Source organism: Halichoerus grypus, chromosome 1 (assembly GCF_964656455.1).
Source record: "Halichoerus grypus chromosome 1, mHalGry1.hap1.1, whole genome shotgun sequence".
In the NCBI taxonomy this organism is placed as follows: domain Eukaryota; kingdom Metazoa; phylum Chordata; class Mammalia; order Carnivora; family Phocidae; genus Halichoerus; species Halichoerus grypus.
Window position 1 is genome coordinate 195,051,618 of NC_135712.1, and position 13,951 is coordinate 195,065,568.

Here is a 13,951-nt window from a genome sequence, read left to right on the forward strand (position 1 = left end):
TAATGATGCACTGCCCATGGGCAAGGAGGTGAGAGGTGGACAGACCATTTAGGTCTCGACACTTCACTCCTACTTTGCTCGCAAGCTGCTCCCAGTTTTGCCCAGGGTACATCTGGTATACCTTCTAGCTACCTCTATTCTTGGGCATCCACGTTCCCAGAGGAACTCCATGTGGGTGTCATGGCCTCTTCACAACAGCTCTGAGATGGTGGGATGGCTTTCCCCTCAACAGATGCAGCGGGGTTGAATGACCTGCCCTGGCCGGTCGAGTTGGGATGTGAGCCCAGGGCAGTAGGCCTCCCAAACGTGGGCTCTCCTCTTTCTCCACACCGCCCACTCAGGGACTGCCCAGCTCTGGCCACACACCACCTACTTCTTTGGGGCTGCCTCCCCCAGAGTACAAGTCTCTCTACTGAGCTGCATGCGGGAGGTGGGCTCACAGTGGACAACCCTGGGGGACCCAGGGAGCCTCTGCCTTGTGTGCCACAGCTATCCCCTGCAGTCCAAGGTATCAAGTCTTCTCTGTGGGCTCCCAGAAAAAAACACTAGGTTCACAGAAGGCCCACCTCATTCCACACTGGGATGTTTCCCGTAAATGCAGGCCTGATCCTTTTCTCCCTTCAGCCCAGATGGTGCTGGCCTGGAGGGGCCCAGGAGGCTCCTGCGGGAGGGTCTTGGCTCTCTTTGGCCCAGAACTGGGGGAAGCAGGGTGCTCAGTGCAGAGGGCTGACTGTGGTTCTGCCTGAGTGGCCACTCCAGAGCGGAGGCAGGCCACCACTTGGTCTTCTCCACTGAGATGCTAAGCTAATTGAGGCTGGGCTGAGGACAAGCTCTCAAGAACAGGAAAAATCAAAGTTAGAGTTGGTTAGAAAAGGAAGGGACAGAAGGAATGGTTGCAGTGAGGCCGTCTGGGCTCAGGCCTGGAGAGAAAGAGATGGGGCCAGGTTTTTGAGCTCTTCAGGGCAAAGGAGCCAAAGATCCAGGTCAAGGAGTGGAGGCCCAAAGGAAGGACAGCCCCTGGGAGAATAGGGGACTCCTACAGAAAGGGGGAAGAGCCATGACACGGCAGAGGACTCAAGAGTAGAGCAGAGGACATGAGCAAGATTCAGAGATGGGCAAGGGGACCGCTGAGCACAGGTGATGGAGAGGACAGGCAGACTATGCCCGAGGCCACAGGCCCCTGCACTGCCACGGTGCAGAAGGACAGTTCCCCCCGCTCCTCTGGGGCTGGCTCCTGGGGTCGCCTCCTTCTCAGAAGCTTGTGATGACCTGGGCAGGTGGGGGGGGGGGCACCGCACACCACCCTGAGCTACAAAGCCTCCCGAGATGGGCCCCTGCTCCACTGCCACCAGGCCTGTGAGGGGCTCCCTGATGCCCCACATGGGCCAGCCCCAGACACAGGGAGCAGCAGGCCTGGTGGAATCTGCTGCTCTGGCCAGGGTATGGCCTGCAGGACATTGAGCCCCTCGGTCCTGGGAGCTAGCCATCTGCTGGCCCAGAGGCCCATTTTCCAAGTGCGCCACAATGTGGGTGAGGCTGGGAACCAATGGTCTACTGGAAGAGGAAAGAAGCAACAGAGAGAACTGGTGGAATGCAGGCAGTAAAATCCTGCCCCGCATGCACCTCCTACAGAGTGTGTTCGCGGATGCCTGAGAGTCCCTGCCTGCCATGAACCTCTCCAGCGCAGTAGCACTTGGGGTTCGGCCTGGAGGAGCACCATCCTAGAGACACACTCAAACAGTGCAGCAAGCCACCCCCTAAGGCCTGCTGCCTTCCCGGGTTTCACTGTGCTCCTGCTGCCATTTTGAAATAGATGAACACCTGTCATCCTAAACCCCCATCTTTTCTGAGAAATACAGAGAAAAGGCCAGGCCCAGCTATCAGGCCAAGAAAGCGGAAGGATATTTGGCTTTTACTAGCAGTCTAGCAGAGCTAAAATTTGATCTGTTTTGAGGGCACTAGCATGGTGAGCCAAACTCTGGACCTTTTTTTCCTGGTCTAATTAAAAGAAAGAAAGCTTCACAGTAATGCGACTATGCTCCCCAAGATGTTGGGGTGAGACTGGTTTGTGAAGAAGGTGGCCAGTCAGCAGAGGGGCGCTGGGGCAGGGTGGGCTGGCCCTGGGGGGAGGTGGAGGGGGGCAGGGTTTACCGGGACGCGCGCAGCCGCTATTCTGAAGCATGCATCTGGATTTGAGAAACAGTGTAGGGGAATACGGCTGCCAAGAGATAACCCTGATTCCATGCCACCACCCTAAAACAGAATTGCTTCAGAATATTCTGAAAGACTGAGACTTGAAAGGAATGGAGGCTGCAGAAAAAGCTCAAGCACATTGTTACAACAATCTTAAAAAGCAATTTCTCTAAGCCATGCGAGCACTGGGTACGCAGCTGCAAGGAAAAGAACGAAACCGAAGAGTCGTTTTAAATGTGCAGCATCAGTTCTCCTGTGGGGGGCCTGGGTGCTCCAGGTGGGAGCTGACGGTTTTCTGTTCCTTGGTTTTGGGCGGAGGGGCGGGGGGGCGGGGTTGTGTGTGTGTGTGCGTGCTTTCCCTTTATCATTTCTTTGGGACTGTCTCCCCCGGCTTTGAGCAGGTGGCTGTGCCAGCTAGGGGTGGCTCCCTCCAGCGACAAAAGCTCACACTGCTCTGGCTTCATGCGGAGGAGCAGACCTAGGCGCCATGCTGCTCGCTCGCTCTCTCTCTCTTTCTCTGCCTCCCAAGAGCCAGAGACTGTCACCTTCTCAGAGGGAGAGGCCTTGGCCATGGTCCTGGCCCCGGGTCCCGGAGTCGGCTTCCAGCCCTGAGCCCGACCAATCTCGAAAGTTGCAGGAGCGGTGATGCTAGAAAAGTGTGGTTGGTTACAAAACACACCGAATGCTCACAGTGTGCCCGGGGCTAGGGGCGGCTAGAATACTGGGGTCGTGGCACGGAGTGAACGGATCCTGCACCTTTAAAACGTGAAAATAAAATAGTCACGAAACAACCACCTCAATGTCTAAGTCCGGTGTACTTAAACAAAAATGGAAAAACGGTATATATATTATATATATGTGCGTTATATATATATATACATCTGAAAAAGTTTAGTCCGTTATTTTATGACAAATAACAAAAGGAAATAAGCATGCCTGTTAGTTCTGACTCTAAACTCCAGTTAAAGGGACATTTTTGGTAATTATGATGGTAAACTCAGCCCTGAGAAGAACATTTCAAAAATGCCATTTTCTGAAAGCTATCTATTTTTTCTGAGACGTTTTCAACAACATGTTGAAGGATAAATGGAAACTAACTTTAAATATTTCATTTTGGTTGAAAAAATACATGCTCTTTGGTTTGAGACAGTAAGCTCATTCTCCCATGGTAATTCTTCCACCGACCAGAAAACCCCTGCCCCAGCCATCTGGGTCTTGGGTCTCCTTCCCACTGAAGCCTCTCCTTTGTCTGGAATGGTCCTCCTGTTACCCCAAATAATTACACCAAAAGGCCGAAGAGCCTTCTTTAGCTGTGGGCCCGAATGCTCTAGCGGATATGTAAAGCATTCTGCAAACCCTCTCTGGGGCTTGCTGGAGATCCTTGCACTGAAACCAATGCATTAGCCAAGAACCACTTAGGAAATAGATTGCACTGACCACCAGCTGGAGGGACAACTTGGTCAAGCAGTTTCATGCTAGTTTTCTTCCAGATTTTCTTGATCACAGCTCGGAGTTCTTCATTAGCTTGTTCCAGGTTCCCTAAATTCAGAAAGCAAGAGGGGAAAATGAGCCTTGCTTCTCTCTCTTTTCTTTGGGGGGGGGCAAAAATGAACTATTGGGACTTCATCAAGATACAAAGCTTTTGCACAGCAAAGGAAACAGTAAACAAAACCGAAAGACAACCGACAGAATGGGAGAAGATATTTACAAATGACATATCAGATAAGGAGCTAGTATCCAAAATCTATAAAGAGCCTTGCTTCTCTTAGCCAGCTCTCCTGTCTGTTCCCACAGGGCTGCTTCCCTCCCAGCTGGCCTGGAGCAGAGACCTCAGACAGGACGGGGCTCCCCTCCCCCCGGGGCTCTCCAGTGGAGGGGTCGCAGGCAAATAGTGGGTGAGCCTTCCACTGGGCAGTCACCCCACGGTAGGAACCGTGTTTTATTCTGGAATTCCAGGCCTATGCAGCCTGATCTCATCCTACCCTCCCACAGCCAAGACGCACCCCTTCCCACTGCCCCCAGCTAGAATGCCTTCTATTCCTCCACTGCCTGTTCCAAACACTGCCTCCATTTCACCCAAGTGAGAAATTCTCTCAATTCCTACTGCATGTACTCGTCAGCACCACAAAAGCCTGGTCTTTTATTATATGGGCTGAAGCCTGTCTCCTCAGCTAAGCTGTCAGTCCCCATGACCACCCTGCCTTCTGCCCCGCCCAGGCCCACTGGCTGGGCCAGGTATGGGTGAGCACACTGCCAGGGGTACTGGGAGCTTGGAGAGACTGGCTTTGAGCAGAGGTTCACCTAGAGCTTCAGGGCTACTGGCAGACAGCCATCTGCAGACCGCAGCTGTGCCCTGCCGGCCCCTCTTCCCTCTCGTCCACGGAGTGTGCCAAGAGTTGGCTCCTTCACGGCCTCCACTTTCCCACCTCCTGTCACTCCTCAACCTGCTGCCATCTGCTTTCTGTCCCACTCTCATGTCATCATTGAGCCAACCCCAGCGGCCACCCTCCAGGGCTGAGTGTTTGATATCAGCAGGGAAGATGCAGCTGCTAATAGTTCCCAAGTGCCGGCTTTGTGCCCGCCTGGCAGAGGGGCTCCTGCAGACATCCTCTCATCTCAGCCTCGGGACTCCTCCGGGACTCCTCCGGATGGAGGCATACTTATTCCTTTTCAACAGAGGAAGAAGCTACAGCTCAGCACTGTGAAATCCCTCTCTGAAGGTCACACAGTAGAAAGGGACAGCTGGAGTGAATGCACTTGTGATGGTCCTGTCTCTGCCCCAGCCCCCCTCCCCCTGCCTAATCTCTCCTGCTCCGTAAGCAAGCAGTGGCAGGGGTCACCGTGAAACTTTCTGGGACAAAATGAAGCATAAAGGCAGACAGGGACAGCCAGCTGGCCCAGCACTCACTGCCCCTTCCCCACGGCCTCCCCTTCGACAAGAAAAGGCCCAGATGGGAGAACGCAAGGTGGGATATGGCATCCATCGTCCTGTCCCAGGGATGCTCACCTTCCGTCTTGATTTTAAGAGCCGTTCGAACCAAAGCAAACAGGGTTGCATTAAACATGACCGTCCCATCACTGTTGAGAGGCATGTTCATGGCCACTAGTCTCTGTAAACAGAAAAGTTTCTCAATAGAAGGCGAATGATGGATTATGGCCATGTTACTTCTCGGTGTTGATTCTCTGTTTATCCCTTGCCTCCTCCTAGTCAACAGTTCAACTCCACAACTCCTTAGGGAGCACCTAGCACCTGGGGGTACTTGGAGCTGACACAGATCAAGGCTTTAGTCGTGAAACACACATGCTGGCACGCAGATGGTGTGCTTTGCTTGTTTTTAACCTCAAATGTTTAAGACCTGACTATTCAAGCGTTCTTCTGTCCCTCAGCACATGTCAGGGTCAGGCCTCCCTTCTGGGCACATCCTTAAAGCCGTCGTAAGGCTGAGACAATACACCAGGTACGACAAGCCAGGCACAGGGACTGGGGCTTGGGTCTTCACTACTCCTAACACAGGGAGTGTCCTTTAGGGAACCCTGCCCTGGTGGGACCGTCATGCTCGCGGTGGGACCCCCTTTAAGTCCACACGGTTGCTCTGTCTGGTCTTCCAGAGCAGGACCCCCACTTCCCGCTTCTCTTCTCCCTTCTGGTCCCTCGAACACTAGCACTGGGAGCTGAGGAGGGGGTTTGAGGGAGTGACACCCTCTCTGGGCCCTGGTTACCTCCCATACAGATGGCACACCCAGCTGGGATTAAGGCAGATCATGGACGCTAAAATTTCAGGGGATGCCTGGCATGTGATCAGAGCTAAGTAAGTGGTATTTGTAATTGTTAATGGTCCCAAATTTCTTATTTTGGGCTGGCAAAGTGTCCTAAGATATTTTTAATGCTTTTTCTCTTCCCTATTAAGGGACTGGAATCTCATGTTTGCATGACTCATCCGACCTAAATTTCTAGTCCTATTACCAACCACGCCTGTCTCCAAACCCAGCACAGGTAGCCAAGAGAGCCTGCATGTCCATTCACTTTCTCTGGCAAGTTCCTGAATCAGGAAAATGGACCACGTTGTGCCTCAAGGATACTTAGATCCTTTATATAAAAGGGTCTAGAGACGTAAACACAAAACAACAGCCATAAGCTGGAACCCATCTTGTTCTTGGAAAGCAAAAAAGAAATTTATGAAAAAAAGTCCACTTCTGTGGCTTATTCTTTGTACCTTCATCCAGAGTCCAGGCTACAGAGAAGCAATAATGTGGGCAAAGACCCAAGGACCTGCCAATAGGGTTTTCTGGACTTTCAGGGCAGAGAACAATGAGTTTGTCTCCAAAGATTTCTTTGAAATTTCTCTGCAATACGTTATAGACTCCACTCTGTTACTTTGGGTTCTGTCTAGAGCTGGCCCAGCAACACTGGGTAAAACCCCTGAACCCAGAATTGCCTCGGACCCAGGGGGAGAGGTGACCAGCTGTCATGTGGCTGGCTGGATTTCTAGAGGCAGTTGCAGTAAGCAAATCTTGCATATCTCCTTCAGAAAGGGGAATTATTTTCTGTTGCTACGTTAACTCAAGGTGGTTCCCTGAGAGCTCTACAGAAGAACAAATCTCAGCTGGAGCTCACAGAGAGCATGGTCTGGGGTGAAAACTACAGAAGTGGGGGGGGGGGTGAAATGAGAGATCTGGACCAAACCCCAAGAGGCCACTGCTAATGTATGGCTCATGGGGACAGGCACTCTGGTGGCAGAGGGGTGTGCCACCATGTCCACGGTCACTCAAGCTAGGAAATAGCCAGGGCACCACGTCTTCTCCATCCTACTTCCTAAGCAGACCTTCCAGCCCTGCCCTCCTCTGTCCCCACCACCGCCCTCACTCCGGGTGACTCCAACAGCTCTCTGGGTGGTCTCCTGTTTACTCCCCCATTGCCAAGGGGCAACTTTCCACCATGAAACTCTACTGATGCTTCTTTTGTGGGACTCAGCCTGGCACAGAGGGCTCCTTGGAGTTGTACTCAGCTTGTGCCCATAGTCCTCTGCCACTTTCCCTTATGCTCCAGCGACACCAGTGACTCCCCATGTGCCAACATGATGGCCATTCTCCGACCTCCACATCTGAGCTGTGTTCCCTTTCTGCAATGCCCTCCCGCTTCTGTCCTTCTGGACCTGACGCAAATGTCACCTTCCCCTCCACCCACCCAGTGACAAATGACACAATCCCCTTCCTATTCTTACTTTTGGCTGACAGGGTATCCTAAGAGTTACAAATCTGATAGCTCCTCAGGACAGAAACCACGTATGATTCATCTCTGCAACCCCAGTGCACCTGATGGAAGGCTCGGCAGAATGTCACTTAGTGTGTGTTGAATGAAGCAGAGAGTCCCTGCAGAGAGGCCACCAGACACACCAACAGGACACTTACCTTACAGGCTACTCTGTGTGGGCATAATTTCCCAAACCCCAGGGGAGGCTGGATGCGGCGGAGCAGAGTGACCACATCGAGGTGTTTTATCCTTCCTCTGGAGACAAAGAACAGCATGAGGTCCAGGGAAGCACTGGCTGGCCTGAGCTTTCACTCCATCCCACCTTCTACAAAAATCACAGCCAACACTCCAGAAACAGCCCACACAAGTCACATGGAAGCCTTTCCAACTTACTTTGCCTCAGGGTCATACTCCGACCATATTCTTTTGAATTCATCTAAATGGTGAGGCCCCAGAATAGACCAGTCCCGGGTCAGATAATCAAAGTTGTCCATGATGACAGCCACAAACAGGTTAATGATCTGAAAAAGCACATCAGAGCAAAGCTGCTTCATCTTTAGTGGAATGGATGGGCTTAGACCCTAGTAAGGGCCTCCTAATTAATTATAAGAGTCGTGAAACATTTGGAACCCACTTCTCTGAGGCCATAAAAACTTCCTTTCTGGAGAATGTTGAAGAAAAAGGCAGGCTTCCAGCTTTCCACAATGGCTTTGGTATAGTCCCAGGGGAAAGCAGGGGGCTGTGTCATCTGGCCTTGTCGACGCACACTGCAGTTTTATAATTCTGTGGCCACCAAATACCTCACACTGTTGAGTCACTGCTATGTGCGGTGGCTTTGGAACTTCAATAAAGACACCAGCAGCCCTAAGAAGCTGGGGTGGTGACTGTCCCAAGCCTGTTAGGGAGCCTCAAACCCCTGCTCACAACGAAGGTGCTGGTAACACACACCTGTTGAAGAAAAACCCCCAACCGCCAAATGAAGTCTAGAGTGCTCATCAACATACAATACCCCACAGTCATTCGAGGGGGCAACATCTGTGGTCTGAATCCCAAATGCCACACAAGCATCTGTCAGTTGAGAAAGAGAGCTGTCGTGATCACCCACCAGAAACGCGCAGAGCATGTAAAAACTGATGAAATAAACAATGGCGAAGTTGCTCCCACACGTGTACTCCTCCCCGGGGTTATAGTCCGACTCGGGGTCACAGAGCTTCCCCGGGAGGCAGGCCAGCATGATCTCCTGCCAGGCTTCACCCGTGGCACACCTTGTTGAGATTAAGAAGAAGGGCTTTAGTAGACGAAGGAGTGATTTGAAGCTTAGACCTTCACATTTTTAAGAATATTTTTTTTTAAACAAAATTTGTAATTAGAGCAAAACCTAAATGATTTGGGGGAAAAGCCAGTTCGAATGAGTGAAAATTCCTAAATTGAAATTCCTACTTATTTTCAAATGCAACTTCTCTGAGTGGAGGCCCTGCTATAGCTCCCTTTGATTTAAAACAATCATTTGATATAAGCACATCAATTCTTTCTGTATAAATGGATGTTTTTGTGTCTTCTCTTCTTTAAACGTTCATGTTACAATCTTAAAATAATTACTATTTCTAACGACCTAACACCTGACAACTTGATTAGATCCCCATTCAATTTTGTTGAAAGCAAAGAACTGAAAACTACCAAATTCTAAGTGACTCGCTATTCAATCAAGAGAATCGTTAGAAATTACCCGTATAGTTTCTAGAAAGTTCTCTCACTTCAAGGCACCTTGTTTACAAAGCTAGTTAACTGGGGTTAAAAACAATCCTATAAAATCTGAAACTGTGCATCTTGGATGTTCCCTGTTGGCTGTGCAAAGGCCCTTTCTGTTCTTGCTATATTTCCACGTTCCTGGGTGTGTTCAAGTGCATGCTCCCATGCATAAGTGTGTATCCTACCATTTTCCTGGTGGCCTTAGTAGACCTACTAGCTTCCAAAGGGATAACCCTTAAGCTGGCCACAGTCTGAATGACCATAGCAGTTTCCACAATCCAGCGAAATTCCTGTGACTGAAATGCTAAGGTCTTTGTTCCAGAATACAAAACAAATACAACAAGCCACCACCATCAGCCAGGAGGGGCCACACTGCTGTAACAGGACACGTGTCCTGGGTCACTCTGGAGCCCAGAGCCAGGGAGAGATGTGCCCTTGTGGGACGCAGTCACCTGAAGAGCAGCAGCACCGCCTGGGGAAAGGTCTGGAAATTGTTGTTCCTGTTGATCTGGTTGTTATCTCTCATAGCAACCTTCCCAAACATCTGGGTGGAGAAATCATTAGGGAAATAAAGATTTTGTTAAAAAAAAAAAAAAAAAAAGCAAAACTCTCCACAAAACCTATTCCACATGTGAATTTCGAACACAGGATTGATCAACACCCAGTAGGGCTCTCTCGTAGTGCTTGGCACTTCATTCACTCAGCAAACATGGGGCGGGCACCGTGCTAACTGCTGGGAGCCCAGTGCCGAAGTCAGGAGCATCCTCACCTCAGGGAGTTCCTACCAGGCAACCAGACAGACAGCCCCTCCTGCAGAGAGCTGGCCTGATCCAGCCGGACAGGGAAGCGCATAACGGATCTGCAGCCAGGGGCTGGGGTCAGGAAAGGCCTCTGGAGGAGTGACATTTAGGCCCAGAACTGAAGGCACAGTGGAGGCTAGTCAGGTGAGCAGGAGGGTGGGGTGTCTGGGCAGAGGAAGCACTGCCTGCAAAGGAGCAGAGGGGACACGGCCCAGGAGCCCCAGGAAATGAAAAGAACATGAGTGTGCACAGACAAAAGATCCAGCTACAGACAAACGTGGGGGCCATTGAGCCACAGAGAAGAGAGAGGCCTTTCCTGGAAGGGCAAGGGGAAGTTAGCTGCAGGACTTATAGAAAAGCAGGCCATTTTAGAAGAACCTGGCAAAGCCTCCTGAGCAAACTGGTGATGGTGTGTGCAGGGCAGCTTGCAGGTCTCCAAGACAGCTGTTTTGTAGGAGAACATCAGGTCATAAAAGGCCATTTGGGGCACAAAGCATCCCACGCTGAATTACAAGGGCTCAAGTAGGTCAACTCTTCATTCACAACTCCCAAATAGATCCCTATCGAACTGCAAATTTTTCTATGCGTTCAGATAAGGAAGCGCAGCCACCCCTCTGCCTTGCAATCACCCCACCTCTTTGACACTTGCATCCCCCCTTATCTGAAAAACAGCATCCAAAACAGTAGAGCATGTAGCAGAGAGACCCCCCAGGAGGTCCAGCAGGCTGCTCTCCACCCCCTTCTCCTCCTGGAGGCTATGCCTACCCTGCTAGGGCTCAGCTCAGCAGTGAATGAAGCCCCAATCCCTTTCCACATCCCCGGAGAGGCGGGGATCAACAGACTTTCGTATCATTAAATATCTTCTCAGTAACATCAGTACAGAAGCTAGAACAATTACAGCTTCTCTCAGTGTGCTATTTCCTGTTGCTGAAACCAACTGTGGGTTTTCTCCATCAGTTGAGTCTCCCAAGACTCAGATTGGGGGTGAGGAGTACCACTACCCCCAGGCTTCCCTGGCATGTCCCAACCTCTCCCTGCTCTTCTGAGCCTGGCTGTCCCCCACACAGGCACTTGCCTGCAAAATCAGGACCCTGGCTTTCCATTCCCCCTGGCCAAGGCACATCTTGCCACAGATCTGGGGCTACCCAGCAAAGGGGACACAGGGGGAAAGTGGCTAGTGCTTACCTGCATGCCAATCACCGCGTAGATGAAGAACAACATGGCTATGAGGAGGGCTACATAGGGCAGTGCCTGGAAGAAGGAAGCAGTTGGCTCAGTGCCCACCTCTCCCCCTCCCCCACACTGTGACTGCTCGGGTATAGAATGAAGACCCAACACAGGGCCACATGCTTCTCTTTTCTGGGTTATGCTGAAAGAACGTCGACAGTAAAGGAGGACTTTTTAAACCCCAGCCCAGCACAATAACTTCAGTCCTTAGTGTACCATCCATGCACACACCTAGTGTTACGAATCTATGGGCAGGATATGCTTTCCACCATCATTAACAATATAACCTGACCCTAAATAAAAGGTGTCAGGGCAGACATATCACCCACACAATAATGTTTATATGCATCATTGGATTCCTTTGTGAAATTATCATAACTGATCAAACCATTCCAGAACACTGGATATTTAGATTGTTTCCACTTTCTTTCGTGGGTATGTTTGGGGTGGGGGCGAGGTCTATTGTAGATCACACTGCAAAGGAACATCTTTGTGCAAAACCACCCATGTCTGCTTCAGGTGAGGTCTTGGGAGTGAAATTACTGGGGCCAAGGGGAAGAACCACTTTCTGCCTGCTATTGCAGAAAGCAAGACATCTTTCTTAAAATACACACTTTCTGAAAGAATGCGAGTTGGGGGTTGGGTCAGGGAAAAGAAAGGGAGCTAGCTGGGTGGTCGCCAAACCTGGACTCTCCTTAAGAACATTAAATACAGGTATGTATGTGTGGGGTCAGACCCCTGGTCCTCTCATCCCTGTTCCTCAACTATTTTTTTTTAGGACATGTCGTGTGACATGCACATGGTACACCTCCAGGTAGTGGCCAGAGCACTCATGGTGAAAGCATCTACTTTCTCTTTTATCCACAAAAGGTCATCAGAAAGCCGGTGGCTGGGCGCCTGGGTGGCTCAGATGGTTAAGCGTCTGCCTTCGGCTCAGGTCATGATCCCAGGGTCCTGGGATCGAGTCCCGCATCGGGCTCCTTGCTCAGCAGGGAGTCTGCTTCTCCCTCTCCCTCTGCCTCTCCCTCTGCTTGTTCTCTCTCCGTCTCTCTCGCAAATGAATAAATAAAAATCTTAAAAAAAAAAAAAAAAAAAAAAAAAAAAGAAAGCCGGTGGCTAAAAACCTTCCTGCTGTGCGTCCGCTCTGGACCTGGGGCTGCTTGCCCAGCCCGGTGCAATAGCACCGCCCTGACGGCTGACCGCTGGCCAGAGCCCCACAGGGTTAGCTCCAGGCTTTCCTCACCGTACCTATACACATTTTCTTCCTAGATTACTGAATCTTTACGAATTCTGTTGGCACTGTTTCTCAGTTTTTGTGAACTACCACTTTGTTCGATGAATTTATCCACAGTGGCCAAACTTTTAAAAAGAAAAAGTTTAATAATTTCTTTAAAAGTAAGTATGACATTATTGCATGAATCTATTTTTATAGCAGTTCACTTGAAAACTTTGGTACTTTATATTAATAACGAATGTCTGGGATTTGACCCCTTTCTGAGACCAAGGCTCACTTGAGGCCCTGCTCGCTCTCCCCGAGAGCTGTATCCCCAGTTCTGACAACCTCAGGTTCCCTGCCAGAATCTGTGATTTCCCTTCTTTGAGTTTTTGGATCTACCCCCTTTCCCGGAAGCCATCCTTTCCCTTTATGTGTTAAAATCTTACCCAAGCAGAAAAACGCTCCCTGGGACGTTAACACCAGTTACCTCAGAGGTGGTAGGCTTAGCTTGAACTTTTTCTTTACGTGTCTTTGGATAGCTTCACTTGTCAAGGTGTTTATTTCAAATTAAAAATAGTCATGAAGATTCATGATTCACTTTCTAATATTTATACGTAGCTACATTTCCCTTACATAGACGAATATTTTAAATAAGAATCTGTACCCCGTCCCCAGTTAATTCAGTCGGGAAGACTAGAATATCTGGGGTGGGGTACTAAAAGGTACAGGAGAAGCTGGGTCAGTCCTGGTTCAGGCTGCACCAGCCTGGAGAGTCACAGATGACAAGTGAGGCCTGGCTTATGCCCAAAAGTCCTCAACGCTGTGATCCTTGCAGGTACTGGGTACTGCAGAGATTGGGGACGGTGTGCTGGCTCAGGTGGAGCAGGCTCTGATTCACATCTAGATCAGCCAACAGAGAGGACCGCGGCAGCCTCAGGAGGAAGAGCTGTCCTGGCAGGATGCTGTTCACTTTGCGGGCGGTCTGCTGGGACCTGCCCTCTCTCAGATGTCACCCTCCACCACTGGGCATTCCAGAGAGGACTGAGGGGCTTGGAGACTCCCCATCCCTATCCATCTGAGAAACATTACACCCCTCCTTAACTGCAGGTCCTTACTGCCTTCTGTTTCCTTTAAGCAAGAATCCTGTCTGATTCACCAAGGACAGCTGGGTCAGGTGCCTCCATGTTCCACATCCTCTATTGACCTAGGGGGTCACAGTGGCCATGTGGAAGGGAGTCCGGATCCTCCACGACACAGGACACTCACTGGCTCACATGTGATCTCCAAGAGCAAGAGAGAAGCCCCCGGCCTGGCTCTTACCTGAAAGGACTTTATAAAAGTCCACAGCAACGTCCGGATGCCTTCCCCCCTGCTGAGAAGCTTCACCAACCGCATCACTCGGAAAAGACGGAAAAAGGTGATGGAGATTCTATTGCTCTCTTCAGAGTTCTGAAGGGTTATCATGGAGAGGTCAAACCCAATGCAAAGTAGAACATGCAACACTTTCAGAAAAAC

At 50.5% G+C, this 13,951-nt stretch overlaps 1 protein-coding gene across 13 annotated transcripts in view; it reads right to left on the reverse strand.

Annotated features, from left to right (window-relative positions):
• Positions 1 to 13,951, reverse strand: part of CACNA1D (calcium voltage-gated channel subunit alpha1 D) — a 301,070-nt gene that overhangs the window by 26,475 nt on the left and 260,644 nt on the right. For all 13 annotated transcript variants that reach the window (XM_036102523.2, XM_036102520.2, XM_036102521.2 and 10 more), the window contains 8 exons: positions 13,757 to 13,885; positions 11,179 to 11,244; positions 9,646 to 9,737; positions 8,550 to 8,709; positions 7,838 to 7,965; positions 7,603 to 7,699; positions 5,201 to 5,303; positions 3,631 to 3,732 (listed from right to left, as the gene is read on the reverse strand). In XM_036102523.2, the coding sequence (XP_035958416.1) occupies positions 3,631 to 3,732; positions 5,201 to 5,303; positions 7,603 to 7,699; positions 7,838 to 7,965; positions 8,550 to 8,709; positions 9,646 to 9,737; positions 11,179 to 11,244; positions 13,757 to 13,885 (877 nt within the window). The remainder of the gene's footprint in view (positions 1 to 3,630; positions 3,733 to 5,200; positions 5,304 to 7,602; positions 7,700 to 7,837; positions 7,966 to 8,549; positions 8,710 to 9,645; positions 9,738 to 11,178; positions 11,245 to 13,756; positions 13,886 to 13,951) is intronic.